This window comes from Myotis nattereri (genome assembly GCF_964212035.1).
Source record: "Myotis nattereri genome assembly, chromosome: 2".
NCBI classification, from domain to species: domain Eukaryota; kingdom Metazoa; phylum Chordata; class Mammalia; order Chiroptera; family Vespertilionidae; genus Myotis; species Myotis nattereri.
This window is the reverse complement of record NC_138076.1, coordinates 41,949,762-41,977,163: the sequence shown is the minus strand read 5'-3', so window position 1 is coordinate 41,977,163 and position 27,402 is coordinate 41,949,762. Positions and strand designations below refer to the sequence as shown.

General features: G+C 38.3%; 1 protein-coding gene across 3 annotated transcripts in view; it reads left to right on the top strand.

The window, feature by feature from the left end:
* MBNL2 (muscleblind like splicing regulator 2) overlaps nt 1–27,402 on the top strand; it is a 163,614-nt gene that overhangs the window by 47,210 nt on the left and 89,002 nt on the right. For all 3 annotated transcript variants that reach the window (XM_081082508.1, XM_081082509.1, XM_081082507.1), the window contains exon 2: nt 5,555–6,334. In XM_081082508.1, coding sequence (XP_080938634.1) covers nt 6,161–6,334 — 174 coding nt within the window. In that variant the 5' untranslated portion in view covers nt 5,555–6,160. The remainder of the gene's footprint in view (nt 1–5,554; nt 6,335–27,402) is intronic.

The following is a 27,402-nucleotide window of genomic DNA, read 5'->3' as shown; positions in this document are numbered from 1 at the left end:
GCATATTCTACATACCAGTCACTAAACTGAACTCTGGAGATTTGAAAATCAATATTTACAGTTCTTATGAATTAGAGAATAAAGATATCTACTTAAAAATAATTACCAGACAGCCCAGCTGGTGTGGCTCATGGTTGAGTGTTGATCTCTGAACCAGGAGGTCATGGTTTGATTCTCTGTTCAGGGCACATGACTGGGTGTGGGGTTGATCCACAGTAGGGGGTGTGCAAGAGGCAGTTGATCAATGATTCTCTGTCATCATTGATGTTTCTATCTCTCTCTCCCTCTCCCTTCCTCTCTGAAATCAATAAAAATATATTTAAAAAATGATTATCAGACAGTGTGGAAAGATGGCCCACAAGGTGATCATCAAAAGAAAATGAAGGGAGTCAGGCAGAAGCATGACTGCAGGGTGCAGGTGGTAAGGCCTTGGCAGCCTGGTGACTCAGCTGATCCTTCAAGGGAAAGACCTTCTCTTCTGTGAGGGGCTTAGAAAGACAGGAGGGGGAGACAGCAGGAAGTTGCTGAATGCCCAAGGAGGACGAGGAAAGGGAATGCCAACAAAGAAACAAGGCCAGAGGAACAACTGGGAACAACCACTTCAAAATTCTAGGTTCCACACTGGAAGGAGCCAATGGGAGTGGGATTGACTGGGATGTTGGCAGTAACACTGAAGCACATGTCAAAAAGAAGTGAGAAAACGAAAGAAAAAAAGTAGAAAATAATGTGAGCAGGAGACCCTGCTTCCCAGTTCAGTCCAGAAACTTCTAGGAAAGATAGACGGTGCCTTGCATGTAATCAGGGCCAGTGCTGGCATATTTGAGAACTTGGTGAGCATTAGAAATGTATCTGTATTTTTACATTTCTCTGGGCAGATGAACTAGAAAATGCTGCCTGTTCTTCCCCACTCACGCAGGGCACTGAGGAATGTATTCAAACTAAGAAGGCTCTTGGTCGATGCTACCTGTGTATTCAGGCTATACATCATGCCCAGAGTGATTTCTTGGGCCGTAAAAATATTTCATTCATTTCTGGGTTAGTAGAAGCTGGAGAAAGAAAGCAGGCTTCAGGCCTTTGTAGTGACACTGTGGGTTTTGTACTTGGAGAAATTTCTCTGTGGGTTCCTTTTGGCTGCAAAATAAGATGGTCTGAGAAATAAGGGATGCTCCAGATAAGTGGCCCCAAGTGGACCTCGCAGTCAGCTCTTTGATCTCTGAGGCACTGTCCTGCTTTTAGAATCTATGGCTGGAGCTGATCCACCTGGTCATTGGCATACTGACGGGGGAGGAAGCCTGGAAGTGGATTTATTCAATAAATATTTATAGAGCAACTCCTCCTTTCATCACCTTGCATCTGGGTAGCACTTTACTGTTTACAAAGTCTTTTATGTTTCCTCTATAATCTGTCCTTCATGGCAGCAACCTTGTAATGTAGACAGGAACTATTATAAACATTTTACAGATGAAGAAACTGGATCGCAGAGAAATTGACTTACCCAAGGTCATGTGAAGGATCCTTGGCAAAAGGAGAGCTAGAAATGCTGGCTGTTAGGACGGGGTACTTTCCACCAATCCAGAGAATTCTATGTTGGCTGATAGAAGAAATGCACAAGCCCCTAAGACAGTGATGGCGAACCTCTGACACACGAACTCATTTTTTTGGTTGATGTTTCTTTGTTAAATGGCATTTAAATATATAAAATAAATATCAAAAATAGAAGTCTTTGTTTTACTATGGTTGCAAATATCAAAAAATTTCTATATGTGACATGGCACCAGAGTTAAGTTAGGGTTTTTCAAAATGCTGACACGCCGAGCTCAAAAGGTTCGCCATCACTGCCCTAAGACAGTGCCATCAAGAGAAATATAATGTGAGCTACATAGATAATTCTGAATTTTAAGGCACTGAAAAGAAGCAAGTGAGTTTAATTTTAATAATAATGTTTATTGCAATTTGTTAAAATATTATCAGTTCACCCTTAATAACTGTTAAATAATATTAATTAGATGTTTTCACGTTCTTTTTGTTTCACACTGAGTTGTTGAAATTACTGTGTATTTTAAAATACACACTGATTTTATACCCATCTCAACTTGGTTACTGAATTTTGATTGGAAATAGTTGATCTGTATTTAGACCTCATAAAATGTACAACTGAAAAGTAGATTCATGTACTCAAGTCAGTCCAAGAACACTTAAAACTCTTCCAATAACTACATTGAGGATCAGTTTTAAGTGAAATTTACAATAATTAAGAATACATAAAATGTTTAAATTTAGTTCCTCTGTGGCACTTGGTCACATTTCATGTGTTCAATGGCCACACGTGGCTAGTGGCTTCTATTTTAGAGAGTAAAACCCTGACATGTCACCCTTCCTCCCTGGAACTTGCAGTCTGTATTTTGGTTTATCTGTTCGTACAGTTTAATCTTGTCCTTTGGTGGCCATGTTAAAAGTTGGTCTCCATCCTTACCTGTCAATACCCATCTCCTTTAGTGGCCTCCTCTAACCTAATTCAGATCTGCTCTCACTTCCTCGTTCCCACAGCTGCCTGCCTATACCCTCCAGAAGATGGAGGTTGTGAAGGCCCAAGAGAGGTGGTATCTTTGATAAAAGTAGCTCTATAGCCTTTAGGCTAGAAACAGAGAACAATCTGAGAGAAAGAGTGGATTTACGGGAGGTTAGGATAGCAATATGTTTAGGTGCAATATGACGCCCCTTCCTTTCCTTCTGGAACATCTTTGACATACACAGGACTCTGGCCATCAGAAAGCTCAGCTCCTCTGCTTTTAAAAGCAAGTTCATCTTGATAGAGTCTGGCCATCTAAATTCTGGTTGGACTTTCCTCGTAAGTAGAAATGGTCAACTGTCTCCCAGAAAAAATATTTGTCTTGTTATCTAAGAAAAAGTGTACCCCATTCATGGGACTGGGTTGAAGGCATTGTTCCTGTTTTAAGATGCCAGGCCGGGGTGGCTGAATACTCAAGTGGATTGAACATCATCCCCAGTTCAATTCCTGGTCAGAGCACATGCCTGGGTTGCAGGCCCTATCCCCAGTGGGGGCATGTGGGAGACAGCCGATAGATGTTTCTCTCTCATCGATGTTTCTCTCTCTCTCTCTCTCTCTCTCTCTCTCTCTCTCTCTCTCTCTCCCTCTTCCTCTCTCTCTCTCTAAAATCAGTTTAAAAAAACATACTAAAAATTAACGAAATACTTTGAGTAATTATTTGTTCGCCATCGCTGCATAAATACATGTTTGCCTGTTTCTTTTCCTATAAGGGAAGCCTGGGCAGAGACTATGCTTCTGCCTTTGAGAATGAGCGTTCCTGTGTCTTTGTTGTCTTTGTAACTCCATTGGACCTTGGTCCATAGGATTCATGGGCTCCATAAATATTTCAAAAATATAAATTAGAGGTGTCCAAGCCATCATTTTACATCTCCTTACTATTAGTGCCTCAGCTCCACTGAATACACACACAGAAAGGGCTCCTCTTCCCTCGCTCCCCTCATCCTTTGTTCTCCAAGGGGGTAAGAGGTGGGGATTGAGGTAATGAGGGTGCAGGTCCAGGCTGGTCTGTGAAACCTGACCCAGAGTAAATTTGGTTATTAAACTCATCTTCTTAAATGCCCTAAGTTAAGCTATTTGATGTTAGCTGCTGGGAACACAATGCTGCCAATCAGACAAGCAGGAGCCTGCCTGTCCCCTCAAATATTTTACAATTAAAGTGAGGTATGTCTCATAGCTTTCAAGGTTGCCAATTCCCTTAAATGCCCATCCAATTAAAACTCATTCAAACACTTCTACTAATAAGTAAAATAAATCTTGGGATGAAGTAGCCCTTTCCACTCATCCCAAGAGATGTCCTGCTAAATAAATGTTCCCATGATCAGATAAGTCTGAGAGACACCATTGCTTCTCTTCCCTATTAGAGAGTCATTCAAGGCCAGGAGAGAAAAAGCCCTATTGCATGGAAGCCTGTTCAGGTTGGTTTACCTGGAGTTAACTAAACTTAACTGATTGTGGGGCCTACTTTTTTAGGGAGCACTTACAAACCACTTACGGATTATTGTTCTCTGAACTTATTTGGAACATGCTGATTTTAAATAATAAGCTTCTAGTCTCCATTAAGTTTTTAGTTATACAATTTTTGGAAGAACATCAAGGCTAGGCAAGTATTTAAGGTTGCTTGTGACATATACAATTTGTGAAAATGATCAACTTCTGATATTTAGCCCTTTATTCATGCTTGACCCCAATAATGTTAAAGTGTCAATGTTTTAATAATTTCACAATCCTTGAAAATAGTAAAAGAAATGAAATAGGCTGATTTTAGAAATCTGAATTTACTAATTATATTTCTGTTGAAGATGTTTAATTCCAGCATTCCACAGAACAGAGCCATTTTTATTTTTATTTTTTAATAATTCTTTATTGTTGAAAATATTACATATATCCCCTTGTTTCCCCCATTGACCCCTTTGAGCCCAACCCCCCCATCCAGGCCTTTAGAACCCTATTGTCTGTGTCTATGGGTAATGCATATATGCATTCAAGGTCTTTGATTGAGTACCTCCCACCCACCCACTCTCCCTCTGAGATTCTGCACTAACAGAGCCATTTTAGATTTAGACTGAAGTCTAAACTGAGCTAACCTAAAACTAACTTGCATGCCTTCAGTCAGTGAGTCAATCAGCACTTAAATCATCAATAATTACTTTAAAAAATAATATTTTTTATTGATTTCAGAGAGGAAGGGAGAGGGAGAAATAGAAACATCAATGATGAGAGAGAATCGTTGATCAGCTGCCTCCTGCACACCCCACACTGGGGATCAAGCCTGCAACCCAAGCATGTGCCCTCACCAGGAATCAAACCATGACCTCCTGGTTCGTAGGTCAACACTCACCACAGACCATGCTGGCCAGGCATCAAAATAAATATTTTTTGAGGACCTAATAGCCGTGAACTAAGGCTCTAGGATACAGAATTGAAAACTACAAACACTCCTTATTCTCAAGTGCTCTTAGCACAGAGTGGGATACTAACCTTAAGGAAGTAATAACAGTAGACAGAAAAGTATGAGAATAAATATCAGGAAACTTCTACCTATTCAGCTCTAAGTTCAAATCTCCATAAACTAGAAAGGATGTAAAGGAGGGGCCCACATTTCATCCAAAAATGACAATATCCTTATTATATAAGGAGAGACACATCCCAGATAGTTGTTTGTAACATTTTCAATAATAAAATCAATGGCCCAAATGTGAAATTAATTGGAAGCCACAATTCTATTGCACTGTTTTAGCGATTAAGCCCATTAGATTGAATTGTTTCTGAATGCCTAATTATTGTGTCTGCCACACTCATCTCTTCGAGTCGTTCCTAACTTTTGGACTGCTGCCTGGATCGTCTCTGCAATACGGTTGTAGTTGAGAATAAGCGCAAAGCGCTCAGTTGCATTTTTGCAAATTCTAGATAAGAGCTAAAGAGTTTGTTCAAGTGTCGATTCCCTTGAGTTTGGGTGACAGTTGATATTTTATTGGTGTTTTCCAGGTCCATGATTTAAAAGTGCCTGTGGGAAGTCACTTTGGCTGGAAACTGCAGCCAGGGAGCTCCTGTGTTTTCAAGTCTTGTTTTCCTGTCCAATACACGTTACGTCGACCTTACAAGTGGATGAAGATACCTCAGTTGTCTGACTTTACCAACTACTTGTTTTCAGAGTTTATAAAGGTGGGAGGAAACAGAAATCCTGCTAAAAGCTGAACATCTAAGTGGCTTCTTCTCCAGCACCATCGATAGCTGTGAGCTTCGAACTGGATATATTCTCCCAAGGAGTGCTGTGATATTGAAGTTCCTTATTAGAAACAGTGTGTCTGCAACACAATCAGGAGACTGGGACACTGACAGCCAGAGATGACACTGAGCATGCTTTTGTTTCGGCCTGCAGTCTTCAGGTGGGGCACATTGATGGATGAGTGACTGCTTGCCAATACGTTCTCTTCTCACGCTGTTCCTTGGATTGGACTTCATTAAGCAATTTATCACTTAACCTTCAGACTTACATGTGGGGTTTTTCACAACAATAATTTTGCATCATTGGAACTTGGGTTGATTTAATCACTTAACAGAAACGAACAGAATCCAAATTACTTGCTTGCCATGGCTTTGAATGTTGCCCCAGTCAGAGACACTAAATGGCTGACGTTAGAAGTCTGCAGACAGTTCCAGCGAGGAACCTGCTCACGCTCCGACGAGGAGTGCAAATTTGCTCACCCCCCCAAAAGTTGCCAGGTTGAAAATGGAAGAGTAATCGCCTGCTTCGATTCCCTAAAGGTAAGACAGTGCATTGAATGTCATAGCAACGCCACACTGAACTTTCAAATGAAATGTTTTTCATTGTACTTTTACAGAAGTTGAACAATTGTTTTTAGATTCTGTTTTCTTATTTGTGGTGACTATTGGGAGATTTTCATTCATTTTTTTCATATGAGGCATAGATACATTTTTTACAGATCCATGTTTAATTTAAAAATACATGATGCTATGTTTTTGGTATGGCATGACATTCATGTACCCGAGTTTTAAATCAAAGTCTGGCTTGTGACAACTAAAGATAAATATTTTATTAATGTTTGATCTTCTGGAGGGTATGTACAGGTGAAGAAACTGAATGTGTCACTTATGTGTGCCAGTTATCTGATTCACCTCTTGAAGAATTTCCTACTCCTGTGGCTTTCTTTTTATTTTCTTTATTGATTAAGGTATTACATATGTGTCCTTATTGTCCCATTCCCCCTCACCACTCCCACTCATGCTCTCACCCCCCTGTTGTCTGTGTCTATTGGTTAGGCTTATATGCATGCATACAAGTCCTTTGGTTGATCTCTCCCCCTTACCCCCACCCTCCCCTACCTTCCCTCTGAGGTTTGACGGTCTGATCAATGCTTCTCTGTCTCTGGATCAGTTTATGTTGTTCAATATATTCCATAAATGAGTGAGATCATGTGATACTTATCTTTCTCTGTCTGGCTTATTTTGCTTAGCATAACACTCTGCATGCTGTTGCAAATGGTAAGAATTCCTTCTTTTTTTTTTTTTTTTTTTTTTTTACCGCAGCATAGTATTCTATTGTGTAGATGTACCACAGTTTTTTAATCCACTCATCTGCTGATGGGCACTTGGGGCTTTCTTTCTTGACCAAGGACTTCCTAAAATACTTCTGAATATGATTTTCATTCTCTTTGACAATTTGACATGCCTAAAAAATTGTTGAGTACACCCTCAATACTCCTTGAGAACCTACTATATGAAAGTTAACACATAACACATCACAGAAGAAACTAATGTGATTCAAGATGGCTTCCTTGATGAGTTCACTGGTAGAAAAAATGCAGCAAGCACATCAGCAAACAACTATAACTCAAGACAGAAAGGGGCACATGTCTTAAAGGGAGAATAGAGAGACATCTTCTGTGGGGGTTGATAGAGGAGAGAGCTGGCTTCTCCTAACAGCTGACTGTTTCAAGAAATGTTTTTGAAGGCTGTGCACTTGAGTTGTATACTGAGTTGGGTAGAGTTTGGACTTAAAGAAATGAGAAAATAATAATAATAAATCTAATAGAAGGAAATGGGGAGACTTAGCCCATAATTCTTTGAGGTTTATTTTGCCCTAAAATTGTGGATTCTATGAAACTCAGATTGTCTATGACAGTCCTAACATTATCAGATCTTGTTTACAATGAAAATAAGTAAGATCTATAGCTAAAAAAGAGCTTAATGTTTACATCTCTGCACAACTTTATTTAAATAAGATTACCAAGCAGTTAAAAAAAATGTTGGTTCATGCTCTTGATAAATGACTTGGGAAATTACTGTGTATGAGTTTACAAAGTAGTGTTCTTAGCCTATTCTTGGGTTTGAAGGGACTGGATAAGTTATTTGGGGAAATTTTCATCTTAAAGTAAAAAAAAAGTGTTTTATAAAACTTTTAAGTCACAATTAAAATAAAAGATTTTAAATCATTTATTTTAGTATGCATTAAAGGGTAAATTTATCTATACACTAAAAACAGAAGACTACATTGATATCCCAAAAGAAGTCTTTTAAGGGTTAAAATTTTAAAAAATAGATATACAATTTACCTCACTAACTATCCCTATTTTATTCATCTTTAATCATTAAAAAATATTAGATTGGACTTTAAAATTATGAATCATTTTGTCTTCACATAAATGAATAGATGGACAAATTATAATTCATATAAACTGTAATAGTATAAGCAATTCTTATGTTAGTTTTTATTTTGCTTTTGTAGTCAAAAAAGAAAATGAAGTATGCATTTGCTTCTGTGGTCATCACCAGTAGAAGCAGTCACTATAAAAGGCAGTGTAGATTAAAAACTAGATAACAAGAACTTCCACATACCAAAGAGGTCAGCAATGAGAAATTCGTTTTCCAGCCCAGCCAGCATGGTTCAATGGGCAGCCAGCAGTTCACAGTTCGATTCCTGGTCAGGGCACATACCCAGGTTGTGGGCTCAACCCCCAGTGGGGGGCATGGCGGAGGCAGCCAATCAATGATTCTCTCTCATTGTTTATGTTTCTATCTCTATCTCCCTCTCCCTTCCTCTCTGAAATCAGTAAAAGTATATCTTTTTTTAAAAAGGAAATACATTTTCCAGATTATCCCTAATTCCTTCATTTTGTTTATCCAAGCCTTCTCCAATATTAACTATTAAACTAACATTTTAGCTAGTTTCTTAAAACTTTTGATTTTTTAAACTAATTAGGGAAAAATTCCTGATCTATTAAGGTACATGTTTCTTGACTATCAACAAGACAACAGATCTTTACAATTCATTACCTCACAATGGATTCTCCAGGGCCATAATTGTTTAAGGATTCCAACCCACAGAGAAAGTAATCAAGAACAGTTATATTTACTGTAAAAACATAAACCAAGCCATGAGAATGTTGAGCACTGTTCAAATGAAAAGGAACTTTACCCTTTGAAACAGCATGGAGGGATCTGAAGAGTACTATGCTAAGTGAAATAAGCCAGTCAGAGAAAGACGAGTATCACATGATCTCACTTAGATGTGGAATCTAGCCGAAACCGGTTTGGCTCAGTGGATAGAGCGTCGGCCTGCGGACTGAGGGGTCCCAGGTTCGATTCCGGTCAGGGGCATGTACCTGGGTTGCGGGCACATCCCCAGTGGGAGATGTGCAGGAGGCAGCTGATCGATGTTTCTCTCTCATCGATGTTTCTGGCTCTCTGTCTCTCTCCCTTCCTCTCTGTGAAAAATCAATAAAATATATATAAAAAAAAAAGATGTGGAATCTAATGAACAAAATAAACTGTTGAACAAAATAGATCCAGAGACATAGAAGCATGGAACAGACTATCAGATCTCAGAGGGAAGCCAGGGATGGGTTGGTGGGAGGGGAGAGATCAACCAAAAACTTGTATGCATGTATGCATAACCCATGGACACAGACAATAGTGTGGTGAGGCCTGGGGTGGGGGAAGGGACTGGGCTAGAAGGGGTCAATGGTGAAAAAAGGGGACATCTGTAATACTTTCAACAATAAAGATTCAAAAATAAATAAATAAATAAATAAATAAATAAATAAATAAATAAAACAAATAATAAATTGGATCTTGTTAAAAAAAAGATCATTTTCAGAAGTGTCTAATAGAACCGTTTTCCAGTGTTGACGCCTAGCTACATATTGCCTCAAGTCATCGGTTCCCTTTTAGAATTGTAAATGTTCAGCTTATTTAATTTGAGTGTGTGTTATATATTTTTTTAAGTTGTCAAACTATAAAGAATGTGAAAAGAGCCCACTGGCACAGGAGTAGGGCCAGAATCTAAATGCCTGCTCAACCACTTCCCAGCCGTGGGTGTGCCGTTTATCACGTCTTATCTTTGTTGTCTTATCAGTAAAAGAGGACAGTCGCCTGTAAAACTGACTGAAGGGTGCATGGTGTCCAGCACGGTGCAGGCGTATTCACTCTGCAAGGTGGTTGTAGGGATTGCAAGTCCTTACGACTGAGACTGGTAAATAAAACACTCACTCGAAAATCAGTAGCTAAAAAAAGAGTGACGATGCTGATAATAATTGAGCTATTTGATTTTATTTTATTGAAATGTTAAAAAGACAGTGTTGGCCAGTAGCAGCAGCCTGCAATAGAGAAAAGGGCAGGGGCATTGAAGTCAGACAGGCCGGGCTTGAAGAACCCTGGCTAGGACACATTATTTTACCTCCTTGACTTCAGCTTCCTCCTATTTAAAATTGATATAATAATTCCTACTTCATGAGATTACTTCAAAAGCTAACTGGTCTAAGACATGCCAGATGCCCAGCACAGGGCCGGACATGGTGGGGACTGGCAATGTTCGTTTCCTTCCCTTCTTACTAAAGTATCACAGTACAGGTACTGATTTTATGACTGGCTATGCAGGCAAGAGTCTTAAAATGTCCAATTCTTAATGCATCCAACTCTTCATGTGTCCAAACTCACAAAGCTACTGTGTGAGTGCTAATACCTCAGTGATACAAATTAGTCATGACATTAAAAGCGATAACGTTTGAGGCAGGCATCATTTTTATTGTTATTGAAATGATATTTTCTGCAAACACTGGGAGGTATTTTTATCCCTAAAAATAGGCACAAGGAATCGGTGTTGACCTATACATATAGAGACAAGTCAGTCGTGAGGCTGAGATATTCCTTTTTGTTTTGTTTTGTTTTGTTTTGTTTTGTTTTGTTTTTGTGACAAGTTATTTGTACACAGGAGTACACTTCCATAAATGCATACTAAACAAATGTGTGGATGTTTGGAAAAGAGATTTGCTGAACTCTTGGAAAAGAGAGTTTTACATATATAAATGCTTTTATAAAAGATGTTTCAGGAAATATAGCAGAGCTGTTGCTGTGGCATTTGTATTTTATTCACAATGCTTACCTTGTTGCGTTTTATGTGAAACTACTGAGCATGCAAGAATTTGTGATTTTGTTGTTGGTACAGTATTATTATGAACAGTGGAATAGCTTCTATCTTTTCTGGAAGGCCAGAACATCCTGGAACATTGTATTCCACAGTCAGGTTAACTTAACAAAATACCAATTGCTTCAAAGCAACAAACATCTCCGTAGCAGAGGCCTTGACCACCATCTCTACTCGTTTATGTCCATAAAACAGTTGCCCTCTCAGTGTGAGATTTTTCTTTTCAGGTTCTTTCTCCTGTAAATGATAGAAACGCATGTGAATTTCTTTGCAAATTGAAACCTTCAGAGAGGAATAAGTGAAGCAGCTTTAACACACTGAGATTAGAGTTTTGGCATTTATCACTTTCATTGGCATTTAATATATTTGCTCCAACATCTGAATTTGAATTCAGCTTCAAAAGAACCATTTTTAAAAGTATGTTGCTAATTTTTGCAAAAACAAAACACTCCTAGAGTCTTTGAGAAAATTGTTTAGACCTTACATTATCTTTCAGGATAAAAACCAGTACAAAGACAATGTGATTCTTTTCATGCCTAAGTCAGATGATGTCACTCCTCTATACAAAGCCTCCAGTGGAATCCCATCTTGCCCTGAGTAAAGATCTTTCAATCCTTACAAAAGCTATCTAGGGTCCAGGAGATCTGCTTCCCACCCTCAGTCACCGGCTTCAGACCTACCACTGTACCCTCATCCAGCCACTCCAGTCCTGCCACTTCTCCGCTGTCCCCAGATGTACTGAGTAGGCCGCTGACCTTGGGTGTGTGCACTTGCTCTTTGCTCTGTCAAGTATATTCTTGCCTCAATGATATGAAAGCTGTCCTCTCATTCCCTTCTGATCAAAAATGCCAACAGTGAGGGCTTTCTGCCAGCCTTATTTCCAACAGCAATTCTCTCATTGCTGGGATCCCATTTCCTCATCACCTTGCTTTCCTGTTCTCCTACTCACACATTTGGGGTTTGTTCTCTATTGGTCTCCCTTCTCCACTCTGCCAGAATAAAAACTCCATGTAGATGGGGATCATAAGCTTTTTTTTTTTTTTATCACTGTGGTATCCCCAGAGCCTAGGACAGCATCTTTTACATAGCAGATGCCCAGTCAGTGTTTGTTGTGTCGTAGGGCATGGTCATCAGGAAAGTATTCAAGCCTCGCAAATAGAGCTGCTGCCTATGGCTGTACAGGGGTGCACTGCATACTAGCGATGCATTTCTCATCGTAGCCTATGTGATTGGCACCCCTGGAGTTGTGCAGTGCAACAACTGTACATCAGTATCCCAACAGATTTTAAAATCAGGAAGCTCTGTGCAGGGATCGGAGATACGGGAAGTATAATGCAACATTGGAAAGTTGACAAGTAAATGATTTCATTTTTCTGAAGCTACATGTGATACAGAAACTACGTTTTTTAATTCTCCAATTCTTTCTAAATTTCAAAAGTGTAAAAAAGTAGATCCTGCTCATTTACCTAAGGGATGCTGGCTGTCAGTTGGCTGTTGGCAAATAAAATTTTAGTCTTCTTATTTATAGATGAAAATTTTAAAATTAAAAGTGGTAGGTATGTGACCATTTTGGACAGTCCTTAATAATATATCAAAAAAAGATATCAGAATATGTCCTTGACCTTAATTTGTGTTCCTGAGTTCTTAAATAGAGGTTAATTCTTTTTGTAAAAATTACTTGAATATTTTCTAAATTATATGCCCAATTTTGGCCTGATTCAAAAATATCATCTCAGACAATTATTTTATTATCAGTAGAAATCACTGTAGTAATACAATGCCTACGATCTGCCAGGATCTTTTCATGTGTTATCTATTTATTCCAAAATTTATGTAAGGTAACTATTATATAATCAGCCATTATAGAGGTTCAAAAATGTAAGTAACTCACATGTAACTCATAAATGATGGAGAAGGGATCTGATCTGAGGACTGTGACTTCAAATCTGGCACCATCATTTTCCCCCTCCTAACCACTCTTACAGAATAAATAATTGGTGTAAATAATTCTAAAACTCCTCATAACTTAATTATATTCACTTTAACAAGTTTAGCATATTAGAATATTTTTTAAAGAAACCTTGTAAATTAGAAGCCCCCAGGAATAAACCTGTTCAGAAAATTAAATATTAAATATTTAAAATAGAAACTGCAAGAGAAAGCAAGGCATATGTATTTATTTCTGTTTGTATCTGTATACAAATGTTATACCATCACTGACGAGGCCTCAGTCACTTAAGTGCTTTTGTCCAAGATGTGTGCGTGTGTGCTGGTGTGTGTGTGTGTGTGTGTGTGTGTGTGTTTTCCCATGTGATTCTGAAATCATATGTGATGTCATGTTATGATGTAATAAAATGTAGGACAGCTTCATAGTTTAAGGATTCTTGGATCCACCAATTATTACTTCCTGCATAAGAGGTCCACTTCCCTATCATCTGACTTGGACCCTCCCCGTCAATGAACCACATCTCCTTCATGCCCTCCCTGAACACCATGCAGACTTCCATGCACCAGTTTTTCTCCTCTAAGTAAGTGTCCCAGTGCAAGCCTGTAAGCCTCCCAAAGACAGGACTGTGTCCCCTTCATCTTTGTGCCCCAGCACCTAGCATGGCTTCTGGCACCTAGCGGAAATGCAGTAATCACCATCCGAAGAATGCATCCCCACAACTTTTCAAAATGGATTTATTGATGATCATCAGTGAACCTCAGACCCAAATCTTTTCTGCATCCCCGTTCACCATTCCCTCGCACATCTCCATTTTGTTTTGTAAGCCCGGTCAGCTTCTCCTTAGAATTCTCTCCTGCTCTTCCCCTCTTCCCCCTCCCTGCTCCTGGCTCTTTTGCCACTCCAACCTTCCTTCCTATTTTACCTCTAATGCCACCTCTTCCTCCCCTTGCTCCCTAACATGGAGTCTCTCCAAGACTGTGTTGGATTTTTCCTAGATCGGGTTCAGTGATCAGTTCTAAAAGTGTGTCTGCACGCACGTATTCAATTCCCACATCTGTGCCGATCAGCCCCAATTCTGCTGTGTGCCCTTTCCTTGACAACTCTGTATGAATGGTCTATTGTCCCCTGCAGCTCAGCACATCTAAATCCAAACTCTTCATCCTGTCCCCACCCCAAGCCATCACCCCACTTCAACCCTATGCCTTGTTCCCCAGACACAAAACCTTAACGTGATCCTGTTCACCATGCCAAGGACTCTTAGTTTGTTTTTTGTTGTTGTTTTTTCTTCTCTCTCTGGTTGTAGGGGAGTATAACATCTTTAAAAACTAATAAAAACTATGGAATCTTTACCCAGAAAAGTGGCCATACTTACAGACTAGTCTGCAGTCTTGAGATCTCAAGGGTTTCATGTTGGTATCTAAAAGCTGTCTATGGACTGCAAGAGAAACCTGACACATTAAAGTGGGCACAAGAAGAACAGAGGGTCATGAAAGATACTTTTTGGTTATTTCTCAAATTTGCCTACAGCCAAGATTAACAACACATCTTTCCTAATCAAGTCACATTCTGAGGGCCAGGAGATTAAGACTTCAATATATCTCTCTTTTTTTGGGGTGGGGGGGCGGATGGGAGCTATAATTCAACCCATAACAATAATATCTAAACACTGTAGACTAATTGAATGAGCCCAAATTGGATTTCAGAATCTATCTCTACACACTGCCCTGAATAGCTACTAGCCATCATTGGAGCTGGCAAGAGAGGAGGCTTAAAGAAATCCAGTCTTGCGCTGGCAGGTGCCTCAGTTGGCTGGAGTGTGGTTCTGTGAACCAAAAGGTTGTGGCTTTGATTCCCAGTCAGGACACATACCCAGGTTGCAGGTTTGATCCCCCGTTGGGGCGCATATGGGAGGCAACCAATCAATGTTTCTCACTCACATCCATGTTTCTATCTCTCTCTCCTCCCTCCCTGCCTCTATAAAATCAGTAAAAACATGTCCTTAGGTGAGGATTAAAAACAAAACAACAACAAAAAACTCCAGTCTTTGGTACTAAGTAGAAGAAGGAATGATGATAAACTGGCATTTCTATGATTATAATATTCTGTGGTTAAAGTATGTAAGAAAAAATAACTCACAGAAAAAAAATGGCAAAACTTATTTCCCCCCAAAAAAACTATGGAGTGAAATATTAAATTTAACCTTAATTATATTCTTTAATAGTTACATTTGTTTGTTATTCACTTTGCCTTGGGTGATGATGCTAGCTTTGGTTAGTCTGTGTAGAAGTTCTTAGGAAACCATTTCTCACCAAAGCACAGGGAGAAAGACACATTTATCATATTAAAGAATTTGTTCACTATTCTATTTGTTCTGAAATGGAAATAGCATTTTGTCAGTATCCTTTTTTCATTCAAATTGTGTGTGTGGAGGTGGGGGGGGTATTTTAGGATGTTTTTAATATAATGACAAACTAGGAAGCAACGATTTAAAGTAAAAGCCCTGGCCTGAAAAATCTATATTTGATCCCTGGCTTTCCTGAATATAATATTATATAATTTCATCTCTATGGGCTCCAAGTGGCTCATCAGTAAATAGTCATTCAATCATTTGTTCATTCATTCATTCATTCCCTCTTTAGCAAACAAGAGGTACAAACTCAAAACCTGCAGGAATCAGCAAGTAATATGAATGAGTGACTCAGCACTTACTATTGGCAAGATACAGGACCAACCACTAGAGACTGCAGAAATTAACTGAAGGGCACATAACCCTCCTAAGATGGCAGCTGCCACCAGCAACAAACAGCTGTTGCCTGCCTTGTGAAAATCTTGGGGTTAAGAAAAAATACAGATACAAATTTTGATGTGAAGCTTCTCAGTTTATTTAATTTCTTTTAAATTTTTAATGTTTAATTAATTGTTTAGAGGTAACGTTGGTCACTAACCTTACGTAAGCTTAAGGTGTACAACATTATAATTTGATATCTGTATGAACTATAGCATATGTACCACCAGTCCTTCAACTTTACCCACCATCATACATTTGACCTCTTTTACCCATTTCTCCCTCCCCTCACTCCCCTTCCCCTCTGGTAGCCACCATTTTTTGTCTATATCTATGAGTTTGTTTTGTTTTGTCTTATTTGTTTGTTTCTTTTTTGTTTTATATTCCTTCCACATATGAGTGATATAATATAGTTTTTGTTCTTTTCTGTCTTACTTATTTCACTTGTCTTAGCGTAATACCCTCAAGGTCCACCCATGTTGTTGCAAATAGCAATATTTTACTGTTTTTATAGTTAAGTAATATTCCACTGTATACATGCACCACATTTTTTTTTTATCTATTCATCTGTTGATGGACATTTAGATTGTTTCCTTATCTTAACTATTGTAAATAGTGCTATAATGAAATAGGAATGAAGATAACTTTTCTAATTAGTGTTTTTTTTCACATTCTTTAGATAAATGCCCAGAAGCAGAATAGCTGAATCATATGATAGTTCTATTCTTAACTTTTTAAAAATATATATATATTTTCATTGATTTCAGAGAGGAAGGGAGAGGGAGAGGGATAGAAACATCAATGATGAGAGAGAACCACCAATCGGCTGCCTCTGCATGCCTCCAGCTGGGGACCAAGCCCACAACTCGGGCATGTGCCCTTGATCAGAATCGAGCCCAGGACCCTTCAGTCCACAGGCCAAGACTCCATCCACTGAGCCAAACCAGCTAGGGCAATTCTTAACTTTTTAAGGAATCTCCATACTGTTTTTCGTCATGACTATACCAATTTACATTCCCATCAACCATGTATGAGGATTCCATTTTCTCCATATCATTTCCAACACATGTTATTTCTTATATTTTTTTAAATAGTCATTCTAACAGGTGTGACATGATATCTCATTGTGGTTTTGAAGTTTCCAATTTTGAAATTTTGGCAACAAATTGAAATATTTTTAAAACCTGAAGTTCAAACAAAACTTATCTATAGGATGGATTCAGCCTGTAGACTGCCACATTTAACCTCTGAAATACACAAATATTGACCATGCAATAGCTGTCGCTAAACACTGGGAATAGGATAGCATATACATCTTCCATCAGAAGAGATAATTAATAGCAGAGTGGATTTACTCTGCTCTTAATCATCCTTGAAAGACTTCATTTATATTGCTTTGGTGATTCACTCTCTAGTTTTCCTCTTACCTCATTGGCAACTGCTTCTCTCTCCCCATCCCGAAATCTCCTTCCTTCTCTTGATCTCTAAATGCTGGTGACTCTCCAGGCTTGGTCCTTGAACATCTTCTCTACGTTGCCTCAGACCCCCAGTGGATGCCTCACTCTTCTTATAACTCATAAAGCATGTTCTTGCCTCAGGGCCTTTGTACTTTCTGGCCCATCTGCCAGAAAGCTGGACTTCCTAATCGAATGACCTTATCCAATCCAGTGGCTGTAAACATTTTCTACATGCTGAATATTTCTTAATTTCTATGTCTATCCCTGATTTCTCCCCTGAATTCTAGACTCGTGTATTCAATTGCCTACCTGACACCTCTCTCTGGACATTTAAGTAAAATCTCAAATTTAATATGTCCACTTTTAAGTTCTTGATTCCTCCTTTAACCTAGTTTTCCCATTGTACCTATTCTCTATAGATGATACCATGCACTCGGTTGATCATATAAAACATTTTGGAACCCAACTTAAATTTCTTACTATTACCACCATAACCAATCCATCAGCAAGTCTCATTCTCTCTATCTTCAAAATATATCCTAAATCCAAATACTTTCAGCACTAAATTCATGACTACCCTGCCCCAAACCACTATCATGTCTCATATGGACTATGATAATAGCCTACGGTAGCTCTCACTTTTGCTACTCCCTACCCCAGAAGACAGAGTGACTCATAAATGTCATATAATTCTCTTGCTCAAAATCTTCCAATAGATGTTCATTTCATTTAAGACCCCATGTGACATGTTGAATTTCTAGCCCCAAAAGTTGACCACGCTCCCCCTCACCATGGTTCTCCCATCACATTGGCCTCTTTGCCCCTTGGGGCCTTTGCAAGGGCTGTTCCCTCCACCTGGCATGTTCTTCCCTCAGATAACTGGAAGACTCAATTTTTTACTTTAGTCAGGATTTCACTTAAATGTCACCCATCTATCCACTAAAGCACCCTCAGAACGTATCCTTAAGGGATGTTATCTATCTGCACGTGTCTTCCTGGTCTGTCTCCACCACTAGAAGCTAAGGCTATAAGGTAGGGATCTCATTGCTCTATCTAGGCACCTGGCAGCTATTGGGTGCTCAATCATATTTGTAAGTGTATAAATATATCTTTAAATCCTACACTTTTTTTTTTTTTTATATATATTTTATTGATTTTTTACAGAGAAGAAGGGAGAGAGATAGAGAGTTAGAAACATCGATGAGAGAGAAACATCGACCAGCTGCCTCCTGCACATCCCCTACTGGGGATATGCCCGCAACCCAGGTACATGCCCTTGACCGGAATCGAACCTGGGACCTTTCAGTCCGCAGGCTGACGCTCTATCCACTGAGCCAAACCGGTTTCGGCAAAATCCTACACTTTTAAATATCCCTGCTCCAACAAAATGCAAATCACTATTCTGGTTACCTACTGTTCAATTTTTTCCCCATTAATCTATAGGCAGAAACAATATATATTTAAAGGCTTTATATAAATAAGCTCTTTGGTTTCCAACCCCAAAGTTGTTTCTGGGTCATTTCATATTTTTGGATGCCCTGATAAGTAGGTCACATGGAGACTCGCCGACAAGTGTCAGCTAAGAGCTATTAAAATTCATGTAATGGCTGTTGGGCCACCACGAGCAACTCGGCAGTTCCCAACAGCCTGGCCATAGACAGATTCTGGTGCTGGACAATATTTTCACTAATCTGTTGTAAAATAAGAACACTGATATACCTTTGTATTTTTGTGTTTTGTTTTTTATTGTGGTAAGAACACTTCACATGAGATTTACCCTCTTAACAAACTTCTAAGTGCACAATACGGTATTGTTAACTATAGGGACTATGTTGTAGAACAGAAGGTATTCATCTTGCATAACTGAGACTGCATGAAATGCTTATTTTTCATAAAGTTAAATTCTTCAAATGTAAATGTTTTTTCTTTATTCCAAGACTCTTTCCTTCTTATTTTTTCTGATTATCATAATATTTCTTTTCTAAAATGATTGTCTTAGTAGATGAGTTTCGTTGTTCTTTTTTCCTTCATGTTCTTCCTCAGCAAAAAAAAAAAAAAGTGGGGAACTCTATGTCAGTTTCCCATTCCTCTTAGAAATATTGCTGCTCCATAAAATTCAAAGAGAGGGCCCTGCCTATCCTAACTATTTAGCCTGAAATCCTCACCATCAGACATACTCCTTTGAGTCACACACACAGGAAAAGCTTTCTCATTAGAAAGTCACTGTTGAGTCCACATGTTACCTGAGAGGACCCTGGAAGTTCTTCAAGCCTTTTCCTTTTAGCAAACGATGACAGCTTGATTCATTGACTAAGCCAGCGATTTTCAACCCATGCCTGAGGCAGACACACTGGTATAATGCAAGAATTTTTAAAACATGCAATACCTGACTATTTAGTCAGAGGCACTGGCCTCTTTTCCCTTAGGTTGACAAATTAAAAAATGACAGTAGTCAACACAATAGCCATTGGGTGTGAGTGAATCAAAATTATACCTGTTTTTTGTCAGATGGCAAAAAAAAATAAAAATAGATTTTTTGGTGTGACTCAGAATTTTAGTAATTAGTGTATGTGTGCCATGAGGTGAAAAAGGTTGAAAATCGCTGGACTGAGCTAATTTTCCTTTTGGTGGATGGGGAAGGAGACCTCGCACATTATCTCCAGTGTCCAGGAGCAAGTCCCCAAACCACAGCAGGGGGCTCACCCTGGCTGGGAAGACCGGGGTTGTTCTGAGTAGCTTTACCAATGACAAACTCACCTGTGTTACAATTTTCCAACGGATTGGCCTGTTAAAACTAAATAGCATATTCTTTCCACTTGGTTTGGTTCAATTTCCTCTGGCTCAAAGATTATAGTGTAGTGTGCATTACTTTCTCGGCAGTGTTGTGACCAAGAAGAATAAAACTGATAGTCGGAGAGTAAATCCTCCCCGTGAGCACCCACCTTTGGATTTCAGGAAGTGAGTAGATGTTGACATATTTATTTGTGGTCAACCTTACCTCACAATCTTGCTGAACCAACCAGCATTTTGGGAATATGACTGGGGAGACTATTTTCTTATGACTGAGGTCTTATCCACAATGAATCTTAAGCCCTGAGAAGATATCACCAGGAGATAGAGGAAAGGAAAATGACTCAGATGTTTTGTTTTGTTTTTCAATCTTTAATTTCTTTATTGATTAAGGTATTACATATGTGACCTCATTCCCCCCATAACCCTCCCACACACATACACTCATGCCCTTGCCGCCCTGTTGTCTGTGTCCATTGGTTGGGCTTATATGCATGCATACAAGTCCTTTGGTGGATCTCTCCCCCTTACCCCCACCCACCCCTACTTCCCCTCTGAGGTTTGACTCAGATGTTTTAACCTAGTTAAAACCAAACAAAATGACTAGATTCAACTTTAGGCATGTGTTTATATTTCATCTTACTGGAGCATTTCATATTCTTAAAAAAGTATTGCTTATAATTTTTGACTGAATAAATGATATGCATACTAAGGTACATTAGTAATCAATATTAATCTAAAAACCTATCTGTTGAAAAGCAGAATACAATACATATAAGCTTTTTAAAAATGCCCATCTGATCCACTACTCAAATCTCATTCGGAAGAGTATTTCAAGTGCTCCCAGCCCTTAGTAAAATCGTTAATAATGACACTAAAGATATCATTTCCACCCCTGTCATGAAACTAAGCACTGACCCAGATGCTCAGGATCTAAAATTAATCAGCAGCAGCCTCATTTGAGAAGTTTTAATTCAGATCGCTTCCCTTGCATTCCCGTTGGGCACTCAGTTGTTAACAGAAACTGTTATATCTGGAAAATATTGGGATAGCAGACATCTTAACAAAGAATTCTAGTAGATCCAGATGTTCTGAGCGGTATATAAAACTGAGGAGGAAGAAATTTCATTTCCTAGAGAACTTCCATATCTTTATTCATTTATTTATTCTACAAATAGTCGTAGAGTCACTACTAAGTGCTTAAACAAGACACAGGAACCTTATTCCCATGGAACTCAGAGGGGAAGGAAACAACAAGAAAACAAACCAGTCAAATTATCACTATTTATCAGGACTGTTATTCATTCACAGGCATCGACCCAGGCACTGGCAACACGGCATGTTATAAAAGCAGACAGTTTTCCTGAACATGGGATTTTCATTCTAATGAGAGTGACAGCAAACAAATGGGTAGAAACAGCACCCCCCCACACACACTAAAAAATTAGTTATTTCCAAGCTGTGAGAAGTGCTAAGAGGGACATAAACAAGGGGAAGAATTTAAACAGAAAGGGTGGCCTGGGATCCTTTCTCCAAGAAGTTGCTTCCTGAGCAGCGACCCGAAGGATAAAAAGAAGACAGCCATGTGAAGAGAGAAGAGCTTCCCCAGGAAAAGAGAGCGCTAAAGCCTTGAGATAAAGGCACTTGGCCAACTTCTGGAAACAAGAAGCCAGGGTGACCAGAGCATGATCAATCAGTTAGGGGGGAAAGGGCCGGGAGACAATGCATAAGACGAAACTGTGTAGGCGTTTGAATTCTATGCTCACTAGTAGATTTAAGCAAGAGGATGACATACTCCAATTGCCTTGTGAGAAGGCCACTGTGCCTGGAGGAGTTGCAGGAGGAGACCCGGACAGCAGCTCAATTTCAGAGTATTTACATGGTCCAAATTACTGCTAATGCCACCTGGCTGGGGTGGGTTAGCAGAACTAGAAGGGTGTGTAGACTTAAATTATATTTTGGAGGTAGAATTATTAGGAAAGGTGCATCACGACAGGGTAGTAAAAAAAACGATTACTATGCATCCTAGCCTCAGTTCTTCCTTACCTTAATGGTACCTAGAACTGATTGTTTGAATGGGGGAACGTAATTCCTCTTACTGGTAAGAGTACTTTCTCCAGGCCCTCGTGTGCTGCTGGTTATTTTATTCTTAATTTCTCAAAGGTTATTTTCTCTGTGGTCACTCAGAAGCTGAGTGTAAAACAAAGCTCCAGAGAGAACTTGGTTTATTACCTGAGCAGACATACAGCAATGTAAGATCAGACTGCTAATATAGAAATCTTTCTAAACATGTCTTGTGTAATTGAAGCTTCTATTAATTTTTTTTTTCTTGGCCAAGTCTTGAGACTGGCTTAAATCTCATGAACTTTTTCTTAGATGTTTTAAATAGAAAGTTCTATTGGACAATTTGTTTCTCAGAATTATTTTTTATTTCCATTTCAATCCTAAATTTTAAAACCTAGATTATTCTTACCTATTGCTTTCATTACACTGTAGAAAATGTTGCCAGGATCCACATCTTTCAGAGAGCTGTATGTCCCCTAAATTTCTAAAATCTCTAATTGAAGTAAAAATAACTTCTTGATAAATGGTATAATTTCTTTTTTATTTGTTTATAGGTTTTCTTCTCATGAAGTTGACATTGACTTACATTTTTCTGAGATAATTATCTCTTTCACTAAAGTTTTCAATTTAATCAAAGTAATTTACTTTACTCTAAGTCTCAATATTCTTTCTAATTTTAATAAATGTATTAATCATTTATACATTTAATAATTTATTTTAAAATAATAATTTATTTTACCCTAAGTCTAGATCTTCTTGCTAATTTTAATAAATGTATTAATTATTTATACTTTATAATTTATTTCTCTTCTAATTTTTTCTCGGGTTAAATTTGCCAGATTTGCCAGAGATTTGTGTTTTATTTCAAGAACATTTTTTTGGTCTTAGCTATCAGTTCTACAAAAGATAGATTTCTTTTTTCTTATTATGTTTCTTGTATTTCTGTCTTTATTATTTTCTTTCTTTACAGCTTTCCTTAATTTCTTTTGTTATTTAATCTAAATTCCTATATATAATGTTTAGTTATTTTTCTGTAATTCTTTTCTTTCAAAAGCATTTAGGGCTGTGAATCTACTACATAAAACAGCTTTGGCTGTATCTCATATTTTCTGTTCAATAATGTTCTCACATTTGTTATTTTCTTAACTCAGTTATTATTTATGTGACTATTTCTAAATAACCAAGTAATTTGGGATTTTTTTCTTTAAAGTTTCAATATTAATTTCCAGTAATCTTTTATTATAAAGATAATAAAATTGTGTAATTTTTACTTTAGAAGTGCATTGAAATATTTTGTGGTCCATTATATGGTCAGTGCTTGGTACACGATGTAAATGGTACATGATGCTTGAGAAGATGCATTTCCTGTTCTTAAGTACAAAGTTATGTCAATGCATAGATATTTATTCAAACATTGAATAATTCATGTATTTTATGTCCTTAATTATTTACTTTTGTCTCCTTGACCTACCAGACAGTTTTAGTAATGCATGAAATTTTAATACTACTCATGCAATTCCTTGAATGTCTAACAGTTTGTGCTTTTCATACGATGATGCTGTTCTTTGTGCTTCGTGTTTCATGACTTTGATGGCTTTTTCATTGTTATGCCTTGTACCAATATGCAATTAAGCTTTTGTCAAAGGTTATTATTTTTTATTATAATCGTACCAGCACTGCTTTTTACTTTGTGCTTTACAAATATATCTTCTTTTCTCTTTTATTCTTTAAATTGGTTTTAGAGAGAGAGGAAGGGGGAGAGAGGAAAAGAGAGAGAAAAACATCGATTTGTTGTTCCACTTATTTATACATTCATCAGTTGATTCTTGTATGTGCCCTGACTGAAGATTGAACCCACAATCTCAGCATATTGGGACAATGCTCTAACCAGTGGTCAGCAAACTGTGGCTCAGCAAACCACGGTTCGCGAGCCACATGCGGCTCTTTGCCCCCTTGAGTGTGGCTCTTCCACAAAATACCGACTTCTGCGCATGGGCCACGAAGTTTCAATTGCACTGTATGTGCTTGCCCACAAGTGGTATTTTGTGGAAGAACCACACTCAAGGAGCCAAAGAGCCGCATGTGGCTCGCCAGCCACGGTTTGCCGACCACGACTCTAACCAATAGAGCTAGCTGGACAGGGCTTTATTCTTTTATTTTCAACTCTATTATATATTATCCTAGGGCTATTTTTTATTTCCATTTCAATCCTAAATTGAATCATTTCTTTTATTTTCAACTGTATTATACATTATACTGTATTATATATTATACGGATCCATGCACATTGAAAGGAAATGAATTAGAAGAAATATTTACTATCGCTATTTGCCCTTTCTCCATAATGGAAGTGTCAACCAAATTCATGATGGCCAATGACAGATGGAAACACATGTGTGCGATTGGTGCCAGCAAGAGCTATATATGTATCACGCATGCACGAGTCAGCTTACCTTTTATAGATATAGAACAAACTTGCTGAATTAGACCTGCTTTCTGATTTAGCTAAACTTTTTCCAGCCCAGGGAAGCACTCCAACTTCTCTTTCAGGTAATTGTCAGCAACACAACAGTAAATATCAACATGAAGCAGATTATTATTATAGATTACATAGGGAGAAAAAAGGGTGAAATATTTAACTGTAGCAGTGTATAACTATATTCTGCACAGTGAGAAAACCTGAAGTCATTTTCAAGGTCTTACTTCTTTTCAATTGGGTCAAGTTTCTAAACTTTCTAAATCTCCATTTTATGGCTAATGAAAAGAAAATAGGATTCTACCAAGTTTCCTATCTACCTACTCCAGGATTTCTGTGAGGAGCAAATGAGATGAGGCACGTGAAAACACTTCACAGACATTTGGTTACAGTGTGAAATGTTTGCACCTGGCTATAAAGCAAGTTGTGTTCCTGGGTGGAAGAAACGGCAAGGAGGCTAGTCGCTAGGGAGAGGAAACTGGGCATTGCTACATGGCATCATTACCCAGCGCCCACAGCCACTGTTTCCTAGCTGGGCTGGGCTGTGGGCTGCATTTTGCACCATGGGGTCTTGGCAGTGTTGGTTGTGATTTGGTGGTGGCGGGGCCTGTGTCCCACTTGAGGGAAGCTAAGTGTTGGTTTGTCGGTGCCAGGCCGATGGTGCCATTTTTTTTTAAATGGCCGGTGCATGTTATGGCAGCTCCTGCATTGAGCGTCTGTCCCCTGGTGGTCAGTGCATGTTATAGCTACTGGTCGGATGGTTGGAAGGACACTTAGGCTTCCAACTGTCCAACTAGTAGCTACATATTTTTAAATCTCATGTAAACATCATTTCTTTGAATTTTATTTAAATTAATTTTAAAATAGTCTGTGTCTTTGAAACTAAACAGTTCTATCTATCATTCTTAGTTTGGAACTTTGATCAGGGACCTACAGAAACCTCACTAAAAATGTTATCAGATGATGGAATGGCACCAAAAGAGATAGAAGTTGTTAACCTCTGGTGTTCCAGAAGTACTAGAAACACAGGAAATAATAGACCTGCTGGCCATATTTATAAAGATCAGATTTGATGGGAGAGGAGAGATGAAGCATCCACTGAGAACTCTATCACTTACACCTGGTAGCAGACCACAAGCTCAATGCAGAAATTTCTTTCAAAAGGAAAAGACTTCTTTAATCTCCCCAATCTTAAACTTTCCCAGCTAGACTCCCATGTCTATTTCACTTTGGCTCTAACTTTTCCCAAACCCCCTCATTAATCATTTAATGGCTCTGTTCAATATTGTGCCATATTCCTTGGGAGAGGCATAGAAATGTAAGACTCAGTCTTGCTCTGAGGGATTTTAAAAATAAGTGAGAGACAAAAAGTCATGCAACATTAATGATTATGTACTAAACTATTTGGTACTAATTATTAGTGGAAGAGATTGTATTAAAAAACAGAGAGAATAATTGGCTGCAATATAAGGGAGCTTTATAGGCTAGGTAGAATTGAGCTCAAAGGAATGACTGATCTTCATGTTTTATAACCTATCTCCATGGCTCCCCAATGCTTTTCCCTTGGGGACTTCTGAAGACACCTGTTCAGTAAGTCTGGGTATGGATCCCAGGAATCTGTCTTTTTAGAAGCTCTCTAGTAATTCATATGCATGGCCGAATTTAGAAAAATATTAGTTTAGCCTAGCCGGGTAGCTCAGTTGGTTAGAGCATGGTCCCAATATGTCAAGGTTGCAGATTTGATCCCTGGTCAGGGTACATAAAAAAATCAACCAATGAATTAATAAATAAGTGCAATAACAATCTCTCTCTCTCTCTCTCTCTCTCTCTCTCTCTCTCTCTCTCTCTTTCTCTCTCTCTCTCCCTCTCTCTCTCCATTCCTTTCTCTCTTTCAAATAAAATTTTTTTAAATAAAGAAAATATTACCTTAAATGATTTTATCATACATCTGAAAGTGTTTGTTCTTATGCTTCATAACATCTATTAAGCATCCCTGAAGGTATTATTAAAGTTTCCATTTGTCTCCCAATGTTCCAATAAGACACAAAAACTATGTTATTTCACAGGTAGCATTTTTTAAGTCAGGATAAAAAAGAGTACACACCTGTCCCACACCATTTGACTTCTTATTCCTATGCCAATTTTCATTGCATATCCAACAACACAACAACCTAGAAGTCATTAGCCTTAACTGTAAACCATAAAATCACCATCAATCCAAGTTATTGCCAGTTTAAAATATTATGGTGCCATTGGGAGGGGAGACCAACCAGGATATGAAATACTGGGAATGTAAATGAACTGAATATGTTTATTCTGGAGAGAAAAAAGTTTGAGGAGACATGATAACCTTCTCCAAATATTCAGAATTAATATGTTGAAGAGGAAGTAAACTTGCTCTATGCAAAGAATGGAGCCAATGTATGAGGTCTATAGACAGGTATTTGTTCAATATGAGGAAAAATATATAAACATGTCTGAAAGGGTAAGAGTTCCCATCTCAGGAACTGCTCAAATAATGCAAATAATTTGAATTATGTCCTTTAAAAGGTTCTTTCTATGCCAAAGATACTAAGAGACAGTCTCATGAAGAACTAATTATTAAAATGGCCAATCTTAGCTTAGCAAGAGAAATTTTTCCCTTGTGTCAGTGTTGGAATATTCAGTTGCCTAGCAACCAGTAAATATCTATGATGCAATGGAAAATCAGTTTGTTGTTTGAGTTGATTGTACAATTCCAAGCACTACACTTGGTTCATTTCATTAATGATAATAAGTATTTCCATCATAGTTTGTTATAAATCAAGATGGTATTGAGCTGCAACTTGCACAGATCTGATTTTTATCAAACACTGGCCAGCTGCACAGTA